A 21,172-nucleotide genomic window follows, 5' to 3' on the forward strand; every position below is an offset into this window, starting at 1 on the left:
AGACTCCTGTTTATTGAGTATAACCCCGTTCTTTTGGCGGGCCCCTCCTCCCACCCTCTTATTGCTGTCCTTTTCCATCTTGTAGTTTTATTTCATAGTTTCTGAAAAACTTGTCCTCAAATTCTACCCTTAAATGTTCTCTCACTTTGAGGAATGTTTTCAGTGTGAAAGTTTGACAGCTTGCCCAAACAGTTTCCAGGGCTCTGTTCTGCACCCCGTCTGCCCCACCTAGCCACGATGCCTTTACCAAAAGGAGGATTGTGCATTTTTCCTTTTGTAGGAAGAAAGGCATTGGGTGTTTTTCTCTCCCGCCTAATGTATGGTGGTGGTCCCGTGTGTATGAATTGGCTGGTTCCTGCTACGTGTGTGTAACTGCATTCTTCCTTGGGTATTAGCAGGGTTTTCTGAACGCCCAGATGGTGGCTCAGCGCAGCAGGGAGCTGCTGAGTCATCACTTCCGACAGCAGCGGGTGGCCGTGATGCAGCCGCAGCCGCCGCAGCCGCAGGCCTTCAGCCCGCCCCCGAACGTGACCGCCTCCCCCAGCATGGATGGGGTTCTAGCAGGGCCCGTGATGCCGCAGGCTTCTCCCCAGCAGTTTCCATATCCACCAAATTATGGTAAATTTTGATGGTGAAAATGGCTTCCCCAGAGTAACAGATCTGTTGCACGTTAAACGCCAAATAGTACTTACTCCCTTTTTGTCATTAACTAGAAAGATAGAATTAATTAAAAATAACAGAACAAGGGATGGTGACCAATGAGACTGACAAGGCACAAGTAGAGGCCAGATCAGACGAACCCTAGAAGTCTTGAAGAGTTTGGTGTCATTCTGAAGGCGGTGGCAAGTCACTGAATGTTCATAGATGTGTTTAGATTTGCACTGGGGCAAGGGCACTTGAGGCCTGTGAGGCACCTGCATCAGAAGGACAGCAAGGAGAGCAGGGAGAGTGGAAGACGGGAGGACAGAGCACCCCAAACAGGAGACGATGCTCTTGTAGTCAGAATGGAGAAAAACTGGTTGGTCTAAAAAAAACAAAAACAAAAACAAAAAAAACCCCAGAAGTGGTTATTGTAGTGCACAGGTGATTGTAATCCTGGTAGATGATCTGTCAGAGTGGAGCATTCCCCACCCCCCCCGGTCTTGTTTTTTCAGCTCCCCACATTCTTAATTTGGAAGAAAGACCACCAGGTTCTATCCCCCCCCCGCCCCAGTATGTCCCAGTATATCCCAGTCTAGTTGAACTCTACAGGCTTCGAATGCTTGGTCATGTGAGTGAGAAGAATGCCATGTGGGCTTTGGGGTCCTTTCCTTGGTGACTTGGGTATATTCATTACAGTAGTGCAGCTTACATCTTCAGGTCAGTCTTTGAGAGATTCCAGGAACATGGTGGGAGTGGGGATAGAGTATCTTTTGGGGAGATTACATTTTAGGTGCACGTCTGCCAGCTGGGGACAGAGGGACAGAGTGATGTGAGTAGCATGAGGTGGAATCCCTTTTATACAGAAATCTCCGTGAAGTAACAGCTCTTCAGGTGGTCTAGATGGTCTGCTCTGTGCGGTAAGCCCATTCCTTCAGTTGTCTTCTCAGTGAGAAGCAAGAGGAACTGGCAGGCAGTAGCTTGCGGCACTGTCTTCACCTGCCTTTAGAAGAGAACATAAAGTTTCTGTAGAAAACGGAGACTCTGAGGAAGGTCCCCCTTGAGCGTTGCAATTTCTTTTTCTTCCTTCTTTTTTAAAGGAATGGGACAGCAACCAGATCCGGCCTTTGGTCGAGTGTCTAGTCCTCCCAATGCAATGATGCCCTCAAGAATGGGTCCCTCCCAGAATCCCATGATGCAGCACCCTCAGACCACACCCATGTATCAGTCCTCGGAAATAAAGGGCTGGCCGTCAGGAAACTTGGCCAGGAACAGGTGAGGAACAGGGACTTGAAAAGTCATTCATGTTCTAGCGCCCAAAAGTACAGGCAAGTATCCTCTGCATTTTTCAGTCAAGCCTGAGTGGATGGAGAGATCAAAAGGCCTGGGTACATATTAGAAAGTGTGTTATTTGGCTCCTCCATTTTGAGACTCCTTCCTGCCCTCCACGTGTCCACAGGCAGCTGTGGAAACACAGAAGGCAGGGGCAGTCTTCTCCCTCGGGTTCTCTGCTGAAGCAGAGACATTTGACAGAATCGTGGTGGTCTCTATGTGCATGTCGGTTGTGACTAGAGTGACCCGGGTGGTAATCTCACACTTTGTTTACAGCTCCTTTCCCCAGCAGCAGTTCGCCCACCAGGGGAGCCCTGCAGCGTACAGTATGGTGCACATGAATGGGAGCAGTGGTCCCATGGGACAGATGAACATGAACTCCATGCCCATGGCTGGCATGCCCATGGGTCCTGATCAGGTATGGGGGGGTCTATCCCTTCCTGTTCTCAGAAAGTTTGTCCTGTTCTCTGGAGAGAGCCAAAGCTTCATCTGTAATCTAAAGGACCTCAGCAGGTTTTTAACTTGGGCATAGAACTCAAAACTAGAGTCATTGAAATACTTGTGGTTTGAAGGCACTGGGCCATTCAGTACCTTTGGTAATGTGGCTTAATCTAAGGGATCTGAATCTGTCAGCCACAGTCCTGTTGCAGGCGCTGTGGATTCTGTGTTGTACAGAGCGTGTGTTTTACTCACGTGTCTTCTGGTTGTTAACAGAAATACTGCTGACACCCTGTACATCAGGACCTCCAAGGAAATCACTGTACAAAATGACCCGGCACTGGGATTATCGGGAGTAAAGAATCATCGTCCTGCACACCCAGCTCTGAGGAAAGAACCAGCTTTGAACTCTGGGAAGGGTATTCCGAGTGATGTCATTTCAGCAGGACTGGGTTTGAAGTGGACATGCGATGTCTCTCTGTATTATTCCTCCTCCTGTGTGTCATGGAGTTCAAAACAAATATTTTTGGCATTCTGCCTCTTAGGAATGGGATTCTGGAGGTACGGAGTGTTACTGATCCCGAAACTCTCTTGTGTCCCTTCTTTCTGCCTGGCTGTCAGAGTGTTTCAGATAAATGTGGGTGGGCTAGAGAACCTCGGAGAAGCCCAGAGAGGCAAGGAGGTCTGGTTTCTCCAGTGGCAGTACTGGGTGGAGAGCACAGTCGCGGCCTTCACGTGTCCTTCTCACGACCAGATAGTTCTGTGTCCTCACCTGACTCTGTCCCGAGAAGTTGGCCTTTCTGAATTCTTGTCTTCTAATGATGGTGTTGAGTTGTTCCAGCCCTGTTCTTGACTGTCCTGGACTTTTTCCTGAGTAGGAACTTCCTCTGTCCCTAACTGTCCTGTAATACTTCACCTCCAGGGGCTGTCCTTGATGTCACATGGCTTTGCGGAAGGGACAGTGAGATGACAGTATTTAGTTGCAGCAGTAGCAATTTTTCACATGCTAACGTGCAGCCGAGTGCACTTTATTTAAAAAGTAATGGATAAATGCAATATTCTTGAGGTCTTGAGGAATGGTGAACCACATTCCCGGTTTTTGTCTGAACTAATCCGTTGGACACGAGCGATGGTTTTTGTTGTTGTTGAAAGTACTGGTGTCACCCTTTGCCTATATGGTAGAGCAATAATGCTTTTTGAAAATAAACTGCAGAAAACCCAAGGCCAGGTACTGCATTCTGAATCAGAATTTCGCAGTGTTTCTGTGAATAGATTTTCTTTTGTAAATACGGCCTTTAAGATATTGTATTATGTAAAATATGTATATACCTTTTTTGCAGGTCACAACAACTCATTTTTACAGAGTTTGTGAAGCTAAATATTTAACATTGTTGACTTCAGTAAGCTCAGTGCGGTGAGGCTACGCACAGACGTCCCCTGAATTTTGTGGCCTGGGCGAGGGCATGGTGGTCGGAGCCCCCCTCCCCCATGCTCTGGTGTTAGAGGCCTCTCTCTTTTCAGTCTCTTAATCTAAATGCTTTTTAAAAAGATCATTTGTTTAGATGTAGGAGTTTTAAATTTGTCTTTTAAATTCCTCTACCAGAACTAAGCACTTTGTTAATTTTAGGGGAAAGAATAGATATGGGGAAATAAACTTTTAAAAAAAGATACCAAGAATTTTAAAAGATCAAGCAATTTGATTTAAAAAAGAATCTTGGATTTTAAGTGGTCCATAAATTAAACAATAGCAATTCACGGTATTTTGTTTTTTAATCGAGTATGTTGCCTCTTCATCCACTGTAGGAGTGCTCTAAGGTTTTGGTTGCTAGGACCCAAATCCCACATTGAGATCTCAGGAGTAGACCCCTTGATGTGTGTTTTCTAGTGTCTGCTCGGTTGTCACTCGGAGGCGGCACGCTCCTTGTCCCTGAGAACCGGAACAGCCGCCAGGTGGTGTCTCAGGGAGCTCAGCCTCCAGGGCGGCCGGGTCTGCAGCTTCTGAGCTGCGGTCTGGCTGAGCTAGTGCCTTTGCACTCCCTGCCACCGCCCCTTTCTGCTCTTGCCAGGCTTAAGACACTTGTCCCAGTCCGTTGGGAATAGAGAGAAAAGTCAATTTTAATTCCTTTTATCTGGTTTACTTTATTAGCTTCAAATAAATAGTTGAATGAAATTGGATTTTAAAATGTCTGTGAATTTCAAAGGTCTGTGGCTAGCTTTGGTGTCAATTTCCTAGCAATAACCGAGAGCCAGTTAATTTTTCTTTTATTTCATACATGTTTAGCCAATTTTTCTAGGTGTCTCTGAAGGTAAGATCATTTAATTTCTTTGACTTATGCATAAGTGAAACCTGTATTTCCAGAACCACCACTGGAACAGATTTGGGTTTGACACCCTCTCCCCCACCTCCTGGTTAAAAATAAATCGAACATTGTAAATCCATCAACTTCCATCATAGTGGCCTGTACTTTTCAGATAACATATCCTCCTGTCTGGAGACAGAGATGTAGCTGAGTAAGAGTCTCGGTCTTTTTAGATAGAATTGTGTCACATATATCTGAACCTTTCTTGTTTTAAGTCGTGTGTGGGGAGAAACGGAATGGTGCTCTTACCTTTCTTGACTTTTAAAAATTACAAACAAAAAATACAAAGTTTTGTGATTCTTTTCCTCAGTCCCAACTCCAGGCTAACTGGAAGGCAGCACCCCCTTTTTATATGGGAAAAAAAGGAGAAAGTTTATTATAAGTTTTTATATTTTCTACTTGTTCATTTTATTGGTGCAAACTTAAGAATTTGATTTTCTTCTAATAGATGCCGTCTTTTGAGATAATTTGTTTTTACCTTTATTGCCCTTTTATCTTTTTTGGATACTTCTCTTTGTACTCCTGCTGCCTACCTCTCCTTACCCCCACCCCCCACTTTTTTAAACCTTGGTATTTGTTTCATCTGCTTTTAGAATGTGCGATATTTCCAGTACCTACTTTTTTGCTGAATCCAAAGATATATAAATATAAATATATATATTTTATAAAGATCAAAATGATATAAAGGAGATACGTTTCTTCTTAAAAAAAAAAACAAATAGAAATTCATTGTTAATGTTCATATTATGATGCCACTTTTCTAAATCATGCATCTTGATGGAAAAGGTGTAAATATCAATCACCAGGACTGCTTAGTTAATTGGTATTTAATATCTAGGTGAGTTGGGGGTATGGGGTGGGGGAGTACAGAACGTACTTGGCTTGCTGTCCTCGAAAGGACTGCCAGTTGTCCATATGCCTGTCCAGTTCCATGCGTTTTGTTCACGAGTGGGGGCGTCATAGGAGTAAAGCCTGTAGGACAGACGAAACCCCCTGCTTCGGGGGAGCAAGCTGCTGTTGAGCTCCCAAGGTCAGCTGTTTAATGAGCGAGGTGGTTTTTTCTTTCCTTCTTTCTCTCTCTTTCCAATGTGTGGAATTTCGATGATGGAAATGTCATTCTGAGAGCAATATTTAAAATTCTCAGGAATTGACTTATAGTATTGAGAATGAATTCAGTTTCAATCAAGTTTACATTAAATGTTGCTTTTAAAAATCTGAATCGTTCTTTACACTGCAAAGAATCCAGACCACATGGGATAACTTACGAGATGATTGAGTGGTAAGCTCTGACGACTGCTTTGCTTATCATTTTGGATGTCATTGTAAATAAAGGTTTCTATTTAAAATTGAAGCCTAAGAGCTTCTTTCTCTTTTCTTTTTTTTTTTTTTAAATCCTGATTGGATTAAGGAATCCTGTTTCAAATTATTCTAGCAATCTCTCTAAGGTTAACAGAACGCTGGAAAAGCACAGAGCTGTTCTCAAAGGTGAGCACTTTGGGGTCCTCTTCACCGTCTGTTTGGTGAGAAGCACATCAGGCTGGGTGATGGCCGAGGAGGGAGGGTCCTCCTGTTTCTTGCTCCTGGCCTCTGACCGCTATCTATCTTTGCCGGGCTGGACAAGCTGGTACACAGAGAGGGGTTGGCTAATACGGTGAATTGCTTTGCAGTCAATGAACATTTTTAAAAAAGTGAGGTCCTGAAGCGGGTGTAATGTGAGACTTACCTGCAAGGTTCCTGGAGTATGATAAATTTTTGTCATTAATTTATACCCATCTGTTCCCCCTTGGAAAAACCTAAGTGTCTCCTTCCAAAAGGGTGTTGACTGCTTTTTTAAAAAAACCAAGCACACCAAAAAACTCCCAAGAACGGCCTTTTACAAAATGTTAAAGTTACCTCATATGAACTGCTGGTCGTTGGTTGGGACTTTGAACACTGTATGACAATACTTAGACTACAAAATTTCTTTACAAATACAATTTTGTTAAAACCTGGGACATAACATACATCAACTTCGTTTCTTTCCAGTACTTTAAAAAACGTCAGTTCTGGGACAGTTAACAAAGCAATACTGGCAGAAATGGTATCTGGTCAGGAATAGAAATGTCCACAACTGCAAGGGGTTTTCGTTACACTGGCCACAGACCATTTATTGACACCACCACTCTCGAAAACTGGGTTTTCTTACTAGATTCCCCTGCGAGTCCCCACGCTGGTTACACGTAAATAGTCTCCTATGTACAGTGAAGTCCGTTTCTTCAGAGACCGCCTGCATCATGGTGCTCGATGAAAGTCCCCTCTTCTGTGCTGCTGAGTCCTTGTCGAACTCGGCCCCGTTTCCAAACGTCCGCAAGTTGCGTCTGTCCTGCTGCAGCCTTAGGTCCTTCTTTGTGACGAACCAAAAGAACAAGAGGATTTAAAACAGGGTCGTTCTTCCCCTAGGATTTTAAAAAAAGTTCCAGTGACTTAACACCGTTGGGGGAAATTTCCAAAGAAAATCTTTCTCCTTTGGAAGCCTCTCAGAGAGGGTTAGTGGTGACCGTTGGATCCGAAAATGCCTTTTGTGCAGCTGGTGAGGTATAATCCAAAGCAAAAGCAGGGGCAGAAGCGGACTTCCTGAAAATTCACGGCTCCCGATGGCTGTCTTCCAGAGCGTGCCATGCTGACGGAAAGCAGGTCCCGTGACTCAGGCCCCCCTGGCCAGGAGCCCAGACCCGCCTGAAATGGGTCGGTTCGGTCAGATGGCGCCTCTGGTCTGGAGGCCCGCCGGCTGCTTCTAACCTTCCCAGCCTTCCCACAGCTGTCCCCTGCGGAGCAAAGCAGACCCCTCTTAGTGCCTGAGGAGGCAGCCCCGACGCGGCTGAGCGCGCTTTGCCACAGGGGAGAACTGCCAGGGCCCTGAGCAAGGGCCTGCTCCCACCCGGTCACCCCGACTTCCAGCGGCGGCTTGCATGCTCCGTGGCCGGCGGAGGCTGCACTGGGGACATGACCCGAGAGATGATGTGCTTTAATTCTGGGAGCGCCAAAGAACTGCCTGGCCTGCCCATTAGTATTGTCCTAAGAAGCCACAGGCGGTTTCTGTGCGGAGAAAGAAGGGAGAGCACAGATGGGAGGCTGCGCACGGCAGCGCACCAGGGGGGTCCGTCGGCCTGCATGGTAATCCAATGTCAAATGAATGGCCAATGTGAATTAAAAATCCTCACACATATCTGCGTGTTTGGATTTTCACGGTGAACTGGAGGATCCAAGCCGCATCCCACTGGTGCCGTTCCCTTTAGACTCAAGGTGGCCCTTTCAGGTCGCCCCAGTCTCAGCCCTTCAGCAGCCTCTCTGGCGCTGGAGGGAGACTTCGGGGCATGGATATTTTGGGGGCCATTTCATGAGGCCGCCCCTGCTGCTGACATGGACCAGTTAGCCCTTCTGCAGCCACAGCCTTCGAGGTGTCTGACAGGTGTAACGTTTACACGCTTCTCAACCTCTAAGGACTACATTGAGTCTTCCAGGCCCAGATTATGCTATGGAGAACAAGCGTGTGAGACAAGGTATTAATCTAAAACACAGACCTTCCTGCTCCCTGCTCGTGACACGAACAGAGACAGGATTACGAAAGAAATGGCATGCACACAGAACGGCTTCGGCAGAACGAAGCAGGGCAGACCAGATCTCTGTTTGTAAATTGTTTCCTCCACTCACAGCGATTTGGAAGAAGGTCTCTTCATCTCTGGCCACTTTCGACGCTGAAACTGCCTAAGTTTTCGGGTGTCAAAAAGAGAGGGCGTGTTGGCCTCACCCAGAAAGAGCCTCCCCCTTCCCTGGTGGGCGCTCCAGGCCCCTGGCAGACCAGAGAGCGGGCAGGGCCTCAGCCTGACTCGCGCCACCTCAGAGGTTGGACCACAGGATGGGCCAGCCTAGCGGAACGGTCTCGGGCTTTAACAACAAAACCAGGTACCTGTATTGCTCATAGCTTCCTCCATCTTTAAGTCCTAAATGAGACAGAAATGAACAAAAGAGAAACTGAGTTTGGGGCAAAAATGGCACCAACAATGACAACTGCTTTATAACTGCCTTTTCTGTTTTTGTCATTCATGACGTTGACAGTGTCCCCTCGGGCAGGTGGAGTGGCTGAATCTTGACGTGAGTGTTCCCCGAGACTCACGTAGCCTGGGGATTGCCTGTCCTCTAATGTCACCAGCTGAGGCACCCTGATGTATCCGTTCAACAGTAACCTGGGGCGTGGTCCCGGTCGGGGAGGCAGATATAGGCAGGGACACCTATGCGACAGAGGACAGGAAGCCACGGGCCCCAAGAGCGGGGCAGCGGGGAGATCCTGTGGCTCGGCTCTGGGCAAGCTTCCTAGAGCATCGGCGGCCTGACCAAGCGTGTGGGCTTTGGGATCAGCCGGCCCGGTCGTGTGACTCCTCCCAGACGGTTGTCACGGGGTGATCAGATACTGTGAGACCCGTAGCACGGTGACCAGCACAGCGTGATCGCGGAGCGTCGGGACTGACAGCAACACAGCACTTGGTGCATGTTAGGGAGGGGATGTTGTACCACTGGTGAGGATTCACCAGCCCCTGGTGGTGCCCGGCCCTTCGGACTAGACTGACCCCCTACATTCCTTCCAGCGGTAACCCTGCTCCCCACAGGCCCCACGTCGGAGCGCCTCCTCACCCAGGTCCATGTTCCGAGTCCGGGGGTTGCACTGCTTGTAACCCTTGCAGCTCCTCAGCTCCATGAGCTGCACATGGAGCTGGTTGAGGACGTCCCGGTCCAGTGTATTCACCGCATTCATCAACTGGTTGGAACAGAGGTTTCAACAAGGTGAGCGCAGGGACCCCCACCAGCTTCCACCACCGAGGGCACTTCCTCCAGGCAGGTTGGGAGCAGGGGTGCTGGGGGCCGGGGGCCTTTACTCTGCAGGAGCTGGAGTTGGGGACAGTCTGGACTGACTCGTGCCCTCTCCCCCAGGACAGAAGGACCGCTGTGAGCGGCGGCTCCGGCCACTCGGTGTGGCCACTCTCCCCTCTAGCTCCAGACCGTCATCCACAGCCCCTCAGCGCCACCTGATTGCTAAGCTGCCACTTGCGGAAGGGATGGGGAAGGGATGGGTCAGGGTCCTGGGTCCTTGCCCACTCTGGGAGCTACTGGTGACAACGTGCACGCTGTGCCACCCGCTTGTGTAAAATATGGGGATGGCCTACCTGGGCAGAAAGACCGGCAGCCTGTATGGTGGTTAAAGACCAAGTTAAAGACCAAAGAGAGTGGGGCCGCTGGCCTTTAAAAGTCAGGTTTCGGATAAAATGACTAGAGACACCGAGACTGGACAGACCGAGGCCACACTGCTGGGAAGCTCCAGTGCGGAAGAGCTCAGTGGGGACCGGCCGTTTCAGAGGGGACACACCCAGGCCGCTCACCAGAGACCGGTGGCACCCATCTTACATGTTCTGGGCCACTGGGCCCATGTCTTCCAATGATTAATACTCGGAGACACTTAGGCAAGTGCCCGGCATGTCGTGAGTGCTGGCTGTAGCCCGTTACCTGTGTGGTCCCCGTAGGCCCCCGAGTGTGCAGGGTTTGGTCTGACCCTCGGGACCCCCCCCAAAGCCCTCCAGTTCTAGGAGCCTTCACACTTAGCCCTAAAGGCTGCTTCACCACTGGCAGGTGCCTATGGAGGGAGAAGCCGTTCAAGACCCAGATTCCAGGGGCAGGAGGACGCACCGAGTCCCTTCTGAACCCCCTCCACCTGCCTTCGGGGCTCAGGGGGACTTGGAAGATGTGCTGCCACTTGCTCAGGGGGCCCCCATCCCCGCTCCTGCAGCCTGTGTTGTGTGTACCTGGTAGGGATCCGTGTTGAGATCAAAGTACTCGAGGAAGCCCGTGGCGAATTCGCAGAAGAGGAAGTTGTGGGTCTCGTTGATGGTCCTCATGCACCAGTAGGTGTTGTTGTTGGCGCTGGTGCAGGCGCAGAATGGCCCCACTGCCAAGGGAAGGGGGGGCCGCACCCGGTGAGCAGCCCACAGGAGTTCCGCCTGGGACCCGGGGCCCCCTTCTGCCCCCAGGGCTTGTGACCCCCGCAGTCCTGGGCCGGGGCGGGGGCGGGGGCGGGGCCGGGGTGGGGGCGGGGCGGTCCCCGTGCGGCCCGGAGCAGCCCCCCCGCCCGTGCCTGCCCGCTCGCTCACGGGTCCAGAGCGGCGCCGTCTGCCAGTGCTGGTTGTCGTGGGTGAAGCACGTGAGGCCCGGCATGCTGCACGTGTCGTTGTTCTGCAGGCGCTTGAGCAGCTTGCGAAGTTTCTTCTTGCGCTTCTGCTCTCGCAGCAGCCACACCTTGTCCTTCTCCTGCAGGCCCTTCCTAGGGGCACACAGGGCCACACCCTTCACACCTCCCTCCGCCCCCACCTGCAGCCGCCTAGGGGTCCGGGACCCTGAGCCTCTGCTCTTCCCGCCCGAAGTGGGGCGCACTGCCGTGGAGGGTCCCCCAGGCGAAGGACCCCTGGCCAAGACCCACTGCGGCTCTGAGGCCGCGCTGGGGGCCAGGCCGAGGGTCCGCCCCTGCAGCCTGCTCCGCCCCCGCCCCCCCCGGGTAGGACCCCCTCCTGCCACAGGGGGGCGTCGGAGAGCCGCTCTGGGATCCCGCCTTTTCAAGGACTGCCGCGTACCCCTCAGGGAAGGGCCAGCACCTCTTTCCTGCTCCTGTGGGCTTAGCTCCCCCGAGCCTTAAGCTGCCCTTACCTGAAAGGATGCAGACTGGAGCCTTTGTGCTTGAGGCGGCCTTTGTGCTGGGGGTGGTAACTGTAACAGACCCCGGGTGGCCGAAGCTGCTTACAGGGCAGCTCCTGGGAAGGGCGTGGTGCAAACCGCGGTCCCCTGGGACCCCCGGCCCGCTTTCTGGGGAACCACCGCCGGGGCGGCAGCTGCCTGGCTGGCCGGCCCCTTGCCCTGGAGGCCGGCTGGGGGGCCCTGGGTGGGTGTAAGTCAGCAGCACTGGACGCTGGGCTGGCATCTCCAGGTCGGGTGCCCCCCCGACCCCTGCCCACCGCATGCTGGCTCAGGGCCAGCCCTTTCTGAGAAGGGGGCACACTGGTGCAGGAGCCACTGGCCACCTGTGGCTCTTCCCATTTACATCAAAGCACAAGTTCAGTTCCCCTGTCACCCCGGCCACACTTCAAGAGCACAAGAGCCCCGCGTGGTTGCTGGCTGTCATACTGGGTGGCGTAGACGCAGCCCGGCTCCAGCGTCACAGAATTTCGGCTGGACAGCAACCCCCAGGCCGCAGTTCCCCGAGTTGGCAACGTGGACCCTGGGCCAGGAGGGCTGTTTCTGGAAGGGCAGTCCGCACAGGCACCTCCCCTCCTGGGAACCAGTCCCCGCCCCCCCCCCCCCCCCCCTGCAAGAGCCTGCCTCCATGAGCAGGTGCGTCTGGCCGGCTCCCCGGGCCGCGGTCTGTGCCCACTGCAGGCAACGGGCATGTGAGTGCTCACTGGTTTTTTGTTCTCCCTCTGAGGGAGGAGACAGGGCTCTAAAGATCCTGAAAGGAGCCCCGGAGGGGAGGCTGTGTCCCCAGCAGTGTCCTGCAGGAGCACAAGGGGCCTTTCTGGGGTGTCCTGGCTGCTCTTCGCTGCCTCCTCACCTGATTTTGTGACAGTCACATTCCTCGGGCCGCTTTTTCTTCAGGTGACCCCGGACTTCCCGCAGGTTCTTAATTTTGTTCTGCAGGGTTTCGATCTGAGGCAGAGAGCAGGAGAGGAGGCTATGAAACTCTGGGGCGCTGGGGGAGAAGGGACGGCCTGGGGCCGAGGGGCCCTGGGTTCCACCTGCTGAAGGGGCCAGGCTCGTGAGGACCAGCTGAGCCCACCGAGGCCTTGTCGCCCCCAGGCTCGTTGAGAGGACTGGCTGTGGCGGGAGCATCTGTGAGTGAAGCGCGGTCCTGGAAGGACAGTCCTTGACTACACTGTCCTCCCCTGCAGCCTGGAAGTGGCCTGTCAGATGCCCGAGGATCCTGGGCAGGCCTCTGTCCCTCCCGGGGTGGCTGGTGGTTGCTCCAGCTCAGGGTGGGGGGAGAGTGCTCCCGGCCCAGAACCTCCTCACCTCGTGGTCGATGTGCAGCTTGTGATCTTTCCAGGCCTGCAGGGACTTGTACAGATCCAGGTCACACTGGACCGTGTCGTTCTCGAGGATGTAGCACCTGCTCGAGAGAAGGGGCCACGTGTGCTCTGAGGGGCTGAGGGGGACCAGCCAGGGGCCCGAGGTGTGGGCTTCCACCCACCCCCCAGGCCCCAGCTGCCCCCCACACCCCTGCCCTCCGCCTGGACTCTCACCGGTGTGTCACTTTAATGGGGTTGGGGGCTGAGTAGTCTGGAAGGCCCCCGGTGCCACTGAAGTCTCCGCCGTCCTTGTCGTCTGGGTCCTCAGGGGCCCCTGGCCAGTGCCGCTTGGTAAGGTTGTGGGGCTGGGATGTGTCGTCCAGGCCTGTGCGGTGAACCCCGCCATCCATCTCGATGGCCACCGAGCGGATGGAGCGGTTCCGGGCATAGCTGGTCTTGTACTCTGTGGGCGTTGGCGGGTGGTTGGGTTAGTGGGGCTGGACAGGCTGGCCGGTCCCTCTGGGCAGCGGCCCATTGATCCCGAGACTTGAGGGCTCCTGAGACCTACCTGCCCAGGAGGCAGGACCTGGAGGGAGCCCAGTGGGAAGGACCACACGATGATTCAATTGGGAAAAACTGAAGGCCCAGAGCTAAGGAGGATGTGGCTTGAGATGATGCCCAGAAAGAGCTATGTGGGGACACATGTGGTCCATCTGTGTGATGGAATGTTTGGCCACAGAGGAACGAGGCCATGATGTACGCTACCATGTGGGTGGGTGTCCACCACACGACGCTCCGTGAATGCAGGCATGAGAGGTCCCATGTTTTATGGGTCTATTTGTTCAGAATGTCCACAGGAGGTAAAGAAACTAAAAGCAAGTTAATGGTTGCCATGGGATGGGGAGACAGTACTGGGGTTCCCTCTTGGGGGTGATGGAAGGTTCTGGAATTAGAGGTGGTGGGTGCACTACACTGTGAATGTAGTACATGCTTCTGAATTGTAGACTTTAACATTGTAAAAAAGGTAAATTTTATGGTGTCTGGACCTCACCTCAATAAAAAAAGAAAAAAAAAAAACGAACGTGGATATAAAATCATTAAGTAAGGAGATTAAATCGGTAATCAGAAACTTCCCAACAAACAGAAGTCCAGGACCAGATGGTTTCACTGGTGAGTTCTACCAAACATATAAAGAATTAATAATACCAGTCCTTCTCAAACTCTTTAAGAAAGAGAGGAGGAGGGAACACTTCCAAACTCATTTCATAGGCCAGCATGACTCTGATATCAAAACCAGACAAAGACACCACCAGAAAAGAAAATTATAGGCCAGTTTCCACATGAACATAGATGCAAAATCCCTCAGCAAACCGAATTCAATACATGAAAAGGATCAAACACCACGATAAGGACGGTTCACCATCTGCCAACCAAGCTCTATCGTGATACACCACATTTAACAAAATGAGGGATAAAAATCATAGGATCATCTCAGTGGATGCAGGAAAAGCATTTGGCAAAATTCAACATCCACTTATGATAAAAACTGTCTGATAAGGACGAAGTTAATATCCAAAATAAAAATTTATACAACTCAATAGCAAAAACCCAAACCATCTGACTAAAAAACGGGCAGAGAATCTGAATAGACATTTTTCTAAAGAAGACATCCAGTTGGCCAACAGGTACATGAAAAGGTGCTCAGCGTTGCTCATCGTCAGGGAAACGCACATCAAAACCACAATGAGCTATCCTCTCACTCACACCTGTTAGAATGGCTGTTACCAAAAAGACAAGAAATAGGGGCGCCTGGGTGACACAGTCGGTTAGGTGTCTGCCTTTGGCTCAGGTCATGGTCTCGGGGTCCTGGGATCGAGTCCCTTGTTGGGCTCCCTGCTCAGCGGGGAGTCTGCTTCTTCCTCTCCCTCTGCCCTGCTCATGCTGTCTCTCTCTGTCTCTCTCTCAAATAAATAAAATCATCAAAAACAAAAACAACAACAAAAAAACAAAAACGAAAAGACCAACATGGATGGACCTAGAGGACATATAAGGCTAAGTGAAACAAGTCAGGGAAAGACACATACCACCTGATCTCACTTATACGTGGGATCTAAAAATAAACCCAAAACAAAACAAAACCCCGAGCTCATAGATACAGAGAACAGACTGGTGGCTGCTAGAGGTGTGGGGTCGGGAGTGGGCGAAATGGGTGAAGGGGCTCAAAAGGTACAAACTTCCAATTGCAGAATGAGTGAGTCCTGGGGATGCCATGTAGGGGATGGTGACTATAGTTAATAATACTGTATTGCATATTTGCAGGCTCCTAAGGGAGATCTTCAAAATTTTCACAATAAATAATAAAATTTTTGGCACTGTATGGTGACGGATATGAACTACCTATTGTGATAATTTTGCAATGTCTGCAGGTACCAAATCACTATGTTGCACACCCAAAACTAATATGTTATATGTCCCTTATACCTCAATAAGAAACAAAGACACTAAAAAAACCGCAGTAATTTGAACCGGAAAAGAAAAAAGCTAGGTAGCCCGTTCTTCTGGATAGAAAAGGGAGCGGCTCGGGGGGAAGTCTCTCAGCTTCCCCGTCTGATTGGCCAGCAGGGAGCGGGATGCTCTCCCCGGAGCTGGGCAGGGACACAGGGCTCGGAGGCATTTTTTCCAGGCTCTAAGTTGGCTACTGAAAACTGAGGCCATGCAGGCTAAAGCCAGAGCCTGGATTTCTTGCATCTTCTATACATTAAAAGACAAATTTGATCAGGTTGCTAACATTAGAGAAAAGCAGGGGTGGGTGGTCATGTAGGAGTGCAGATTTCGAGCTTCGGAAGAGAGAACTGAAGAAGTGCCTACACTGTCCCCACTGGGTCCACGGGCAGGAGCTGACGCCGTTCCTTTAGACAGGCGGTCTGTTCTGTTGGCCGTGGCCCTCGCCACCCCTCCCTTCTGTCTTAAAACTCCGCACCCTTCACTCAGGCCTGGCCCTGCTATGCATCCAGTCTGTAACACTGCTGGTCTCCAGGTGCATCTTTCTGCAGAAGGGCCTGGAGCCTGGCTCCGCCCCACGTGTCTGCTGGGCTCCCAGTGGCCACCAGGTGGCGCCTGAGGCCCGAGGCTGGGAACTCCCTGTCCCAGGCAGCCAGGGGGGCCCCTGGGCTGCAGGATCTGCTCTTGCTGCCCCCACTCCTGGGGCAGGTGTTTGTATCTTTCAGTTCTCAGACCCCTTCTATCAGAGTCACACGGGCCAAAGGATCCGGGGGCCCAGGTCCAGGAGAGGCCTCTCTTAGCAAAACCTTGGGCCAGCTCTCGCCTTGGCTTTTTCCTTTCTGAGTCCAGTCCCTGTGAAGCCACAGTCCCAGGGCCCCTGATGCACACAGTGTGAACCGCTGTCCCCGTGGGGGCGGCTCATACCTGCCCATGAGGGCCGTGAACTAGACCCACCGGGTTCTTGCTGCCCCTTTTGTCTTGCTTGCTTAGGAGTCAAGTGCTTTGGGTCTTCTCGGCTCCATCCCCCAGCCATACACCCAGAGGTCCCCAAGCTATGGCCTAAGGGCCGAATCTGGCCCTCTGCCCGGTTTTGTAAATAAGCTACTGAGTCCACAGCTCTTCTCTCGCTCCAGTGACAGAACTGAGAAGTTGAGAGACTGTTCAGCCTGCAAAGCCTCAAATATTTACTCTCTGGTCCTTTGCAGATGAGGCTGCCAGCCCTTGTAAACCTTTGCCTGGACGTGAAGCCACACTCCTCGTTCTCCTGGTCACCCTGGTGGGCTTTGTTTCCAGGGGTCCTAGAGGGGCCCCCGCTGACCCTGCATCCTGGGAACAGAGGGGCTTCATAACCCTGTGGCCAAGAGCGTGGGCTCTGGAATCTGACTGCTCGGGTGCAAATCCTGAGCAAATGTGTGACCCCAGACAATCTGGTTAACTCCCGAGCAGCTGTGTCCTCACGACGGTCCCTGCCCTGCAGGGCTCTTTGCAGCATGACCTGAACAGAACTGGTAACTTCTGCAGCACCTGGAAGTTGGCATCAAGCAACTGCTCTGTGGTTCGAGGGCGCTCGACAGCTGGGACATCCTTGTCCGAGGTCACAAGCAGAGCCTATCTACCTCCCTGGGCCTGGAAAATCCTGGGCCCTGCAGCCTGCTCTCTGGGGCTGGGACCCACAGGGTCTTTGTACTCCCTCTTCCCAGACTGAGAACATGTACAGGCCCGGCTCCTTCCCCACACTTGGCTCTCACTTAGGCATCAGCCAAGTGCCCATCCCAGGGTGGCCAGCCCTCTCCTCCTGGGCACGCCGCTGTGTCATTTCCTCCACGATCTTCCCACTCCGTTAACTTGCTTACACCTTGTCTCACCCACGAGGCCCGATCTGCGTCTCTCTCACTCAACTCTGTAACCTCAGCATCTGGCGCATGGTAGGGCTGCGGGTTTGTTGGGAGCCTAAGTGAGTAGAGAGTGGCCGCCTGGGCCCACCGCCCCGCTCTGGGCTGGCTGGCCCTGCCGGGCTTCCTCACGCCACAGCTGGTGTCCCAGTGGATCACGGCGGGCTGGGGTCTGAGCTGCTCTAAACTGGGGCTTCTCAGCCTCAAAACTGGTGAGATTTGGGGGCCAGATAATCCTTTGTTGTGGGAGACTATCCTGTGTGTTGTGGGATGTTTGCAAGTATCCCCAGCCCCTACCCACCCGATGCCAGGAGCATCCCCCCAGGGGCAAAACTGTGGAGGGGTTGAGCACCCCTCTGAGCTGGCTGCTCAGAAAGGGGCAGAAGTGCTCTGTTGGCAGGCACTTGCAGGAGGACGAATGTGGGGCCAGGGGATGAGGCCTGGGCCCCGATTCAGCTGCGTGACCCGGGCTTTCCTGTGCATTATAAGGAGGGTCCCCGCCTTGGCCCCCGGGTTGCTGTGAGGTGCGTCTAAGACAGAACTTCAGTTACATCGAGCTCAGGTGAGAACTTCGGTTGACTGGAGTCTCAGCTATTTTGGTGCATCTTCTTTCCTCTGAGTATTAATTGGGGAAAAAAAAAAGCTTAACTGAGTCACAACTTCTCGTACTATTTGAAGATTATGCACCGTGCCATGCGCTGAAGCAAGGAGGTGTCAGCTGTGGAATTCAGTCTGGAAACCAATCCTCTGAGTTGGCTACAAAAGAGCTTGGCAGCGACTCATGGGCCTGTGAGGAGATATAACGGGGGGCCCCCAGCCGGAAGCTCCATGGAGGGACCACCTGCTTGGCGCCGAGGCCTGGCGGGTCAGAGGGGCCTGCCGCTGGACGCCCGGGCCCTCGTTAGGCCACCGTGGAGTATCATTCAGCCTTACAGGAGGAAGGGGACTCTGACCCATGGATGACCCTTGGGGACGTTATACTGAGTGAAATAAGCCCGCGCAAGAGGACAAGCACTGCACGATTCCACTTATATGAGGTCCCCAGAGCACTGAGATGCCCAGAGACGGCAACACAAGGGTGGTGGCCAGGGACGGGGAAGGGGGGTGGGGAGTTTCAGCCTAATGGGGACAGAGTTTCAGTTTTGCAAGATGAGAAACTCTCTAGGGACGGACGGAGGTGAAGGTGGCACGACAGTGTGAAGGTGCTTAGTGCCGCTGAACTGTGCACTTAAAAATAGAGGGGCGTGGGGTGGGGGGTTCCAGGCGGTTCAGTGTCTGACCCTTGGTTTCAGCTCAGGTTGTGATCTCGGGGTTGTGAGATCGAGCCCCACATCGGGCTCCCAGCTCAGTGCAGAGACTGAGATTCTCTCTCCTTCTCCCTCTCCCGCTCATGTTCTCTCTTTCTCTCAACTAAATAACTCTTAAAAAAAAAATAGTTAGAATGGTAAACTTTATGTATTTTACCACTCTTAGGAACAAAAACACCCAGAACTAAAATCTCTACTAGGCTTTGGTTGTCCTTGGGTCAGGGGGCCCGATGAATGGGCGGCATGGGAAACTGCCCAGCCCTGGAGGGGACACGTCTGGCCCGCTGACCAGGTCTCACGGAGACCAAGGGCTGGCACCCAGGGGCCTCTGAGCATGTTCCCGGCACAGGTGCATTCTTTTCAGGGGAAGCTGAACCTCGCAACGGGGCCAGGACTAGTCCAGAGTGATGGGAGTTTTGCAGTTGGATCTAGGAGTCCACTTTCTCTGCTCGTTGGCTCTCTGTCCTTCCTCAGCCCCTGCGGGGAGTGAGCCATGAAGTCTTAGATGGCTCCTTGCATTGGCACGCAGGCTCTTTCCCACTCATCCAAAGGACGGTTGATTCTCGTTATTCGAGCTGGTTATGTTCTATAAAGTCACCCGAACACTGAGTTAGCCCACACCACGCCACTGCTCCTAGGGGAAAAGGGGGGTTCGGTTCCTGTGAGCCTCTGGTCACAGCATGTTTGTCAACTGTCAGTACAGAACCTTATCTGTGTGTTTCTGTTTAAAGACACCTCATTTAATAGAAACCGTTGATCCTTTAACACTGAGCTCCCGGCCAACAGCGCTGTGTTTCGTGCCTGAGGGAAGCTTATCTAACCCATGTGTCCTCTCCTTGGGGCACATCCTAGCCTTCCCGTGCTTGGGGACACCACACAGCACGTCAGCACCAGGCTGAAGAGTGACATCCCCGGGCAAAAGCACAAAATGCAAGAAACGCGATGCTAAACAGCCGTGACAGAGATGCCCCCACACGGTACCAGAGCGGAGGCTGGAAAGCAGGGCATTGCCTCGTTCAAGCTCAGCTGGGCGCGCGCGGGTGGCGGGACTCAGAAATTTCTGCCCCTCCGCACGTGCCGTGAATGACCCAGAAGGCACCTTGAGTACTGATACAGGGGCTACAGGTAAATCACTGCGAGTAAGACCATCTGCAGATAATGAGGATCCTCTCTCTGCCATGGCTCTGCCCTCCAGGCCCGTCCAGAGCCCGACTCCGCTTCCTTGCCCGCGAGGGGCCGGCCAAGCACCCAGGCTTCCCGCCAGGTCTCCCCAGCGGCCTCCGCCCGCTCCCGCCCCCTCGCAGCCCACCCAAGTGGCAGCTGGAGGGTCCCTTGAAAACACAGATCTGACCTTGGCTCTTCTGCTCAAAACCGGCCGCTGGCTTCTGGCCTCTGAGTAAGGGCCGCCGGGCGCCCTCCCGCCCTCCCCCCGGCCTCTCCCGCGGCGGCCCTGCGCAGTGCTCAGCGCGCTCGCGCGTCCTCTTCCCGCCTCGCCGCCGCCCTGTCGCCGCTCCCGGGACGCCACCCGGCGCTGGGACGCGGCCTGCGGGGCCGCACTTACTCTTCTTGAGGAACTTCTTCCGGCGGCCGGCCAGGCTGAGCTTGTAGCCGCCGTCGCAGGCACACGTGTCGCCGCCGCCCGGCGCGCGGTACTTGGGCACCAGGTTGGAGAGCGCCCTGCCCCCGAGGCGCGCGGGGCCCTTGCACTTGTGCAGCTTCAGCTTCCCCGACGCGTCCTCCACGCACTGCCACTTCTGCAAGACACAGCCGGGCCCTCAGGCTCCCGGGCTCGGCGCCGCGCTCCCCATCCAGCCCCGGCCCGGCGCCCGCCGCCCGGCCCTCGCTGCGTGGGACGCGAGCCCCGGCTGCTCGGCGACCGAGGGACGGGACGGACGCACGTCTGCGGGGGGCGGGGCTCACGGCCCCGAGGGGCGGCCGGGTCAGCAGGGCCACGACTGTGTCCTGCCCGTGGCTGACTGTTGGGGCTGGTGTCCTCAGGGCTCTAGCTGGGGGGCCAGAGACTGACGCCTCCCCAGCGGGCCCGGGCCCCAACCCCCACCTCCAGGGCTCTTTTCCTCTGGGGCTCGCAACGTGCTCTGATGCCTGCCCCTGGGCCGCCCTGGGACTGCCCGACCCCCAGTCTGGGCGGCGCCGAAAGGATCTGAACAATCCAGGGGGGACAAAGGCCGCTGGCCCAGCACCTCCCTCCTGGTAGCTCCACTGGCGGGATCTCCCCAGCACGCAGTCCCCGGAGGGCAGGGCTTTCTGCTGGGGACATTCAGGGCCATCGCTCCAGGGCCGGGAACCACGCTCGGCAACCAAGGGAGCAGCGAAACCCAAAGTTCTTGTCCAGAGACACAGACGGGCTTCTTCCCAGACGAGACATCCTCCACACACGGGGAGGAGGGTCTGGGGGCTTATGAACAAACAGGGGTGGGGGGCACGGCCATGCGGATGGGCCGGTCCTGAGTCTCGTGGTAAGACGGAGCTGCCCGCGTGGACCCCGTGAGAGAGCCACCCAACCCGCGCCTGGGCCTCGGAAGCCGCGGGCTCTTAGTGAGAAGCGGGACAGGAAGGCCTGGCTTTATTTGTACCTATGGGCGCGGCCCGAGTTACCCCGGGGG

The 21,172-nt window shown here is 53.7% G+C and overlaps 2 protein-coding genes across 15 annotated transcripts in view; one reads left to right on the forward strand and one right to left on the reverse strand.

Moving 5' to 3' along the window:
- Positions 1 to 4,848, forward strand: part of NCOA3 (nuclear receptor coactivator 3) — a 131,344-nt gene extending 126,496 nt beyond the window's left edge. For 7 of the 9 annotated variants that reach the window (XM_064573321.1, XM_045885905.3, XM_045885904.3 and 4 more), the window contains 4 exons: positions 396 to 618; positions 1,740 to 1,914; positions 2,248 to 2,389; positions 2,686 to 4,848. In XM_064573321.1, the coding sequence (XP_064429391.1) occupies positions 396 to 618; positions 1,740 to 1,914; positions 2,248 to 2,389; positions 2,686 to 2,697 (552 nt within the window). In that variant the 3' untranslated portion in view covers positions 2,698 to 4,848. The remainder of the gene's footprint in view (positions 1 to 395; positions 619 to 1,739; positions 1,915 to 2,247; positions 2,390 to 2,685) is intronic. The other 2 variants (XM_045885908.3, XM_045885910.3) reach the window with 1 other exon arrangement.
- Positions 4,849 to 6,728: 1,880 nt separating this feature from the next.
- Positions 6,729 to 21,172, reverse strand: part of SULF2 (sulfatase 2) — a 114,251-nt gene continuing 99,807 nt past the window's right edge. For 4 of the 6 annotated variants that reach the window (XM_045885911.3, XM_045885913.3, XM_064573327.1 and 1 more), the window contains 11 exons: positions 20,110 to 20,302; positions 13,082 to 13,310; positions 12,852 to 12,948; positions 12,394 to 12,488; positions 11,496 to 11,555; positions 10,946 to 11,115; positions 10,601 to 10,743; positions 9,438 to 9,561; positions 8,716 to 8,749; positions 8,460 to 8,513; positions 6,729 to 7,573 (listed from right to left, as the gene is read on the reverse strand). In XM_045885911.3, the coding sequence (XP_045741867.1) occupies positions 7,543 to 7,573; positions 8,460 to 8,513; positions 8,716 to 8,749; positions 9,438 to 9,561; positions 10,601 to 10,743; positions 10,946 to 11,115; positions 11,496 to 11,555; positions 12,394 to 12,488; positions 12,852 to 12,948; positions 13,082 to 13,310; positions 20,110 to 20,302 (1,230 nt within the window). In that variant the 3' untranslated portion in view covers positions 6,729 to 7,542. The remainder of the gene's footprint in view (positions 7,574 to 8,459; positions 8,514 to 8,715; positions 8,750 to 9,437; positions 9,562 to 10,600; positions 10,744 to 10,945; positions 11,116 to 11,495; positions 11,556 to 12,393; positions 12,489 to 12,851; positions 12,949 to 13,081; positions 13,311 to 20,109; positions 20,303 to 21,172) is intronic. The other 2 variants (XM_064573326.1, XM_064573325.1) reach the window with 2 other exon arrangements.

The sequence above is a fragment of the Mirounga angustirostris genome, unplaced genomic scaffold (genome assembly GCF_029215605.1).
Source record: "Mirounga angustirostris isolate CCGP_5_RB_7025 unplaced genomic scaffold, mMirAng1.0.hap1 SCAF_10, whole genome shotgun sequence".
Taxonomy (NCBI): Eukaryota; Metazoa; Chordata; class Mammalia; order Carnivora; family Phocidae; genus Mirounga; species Mirounga angustirostris.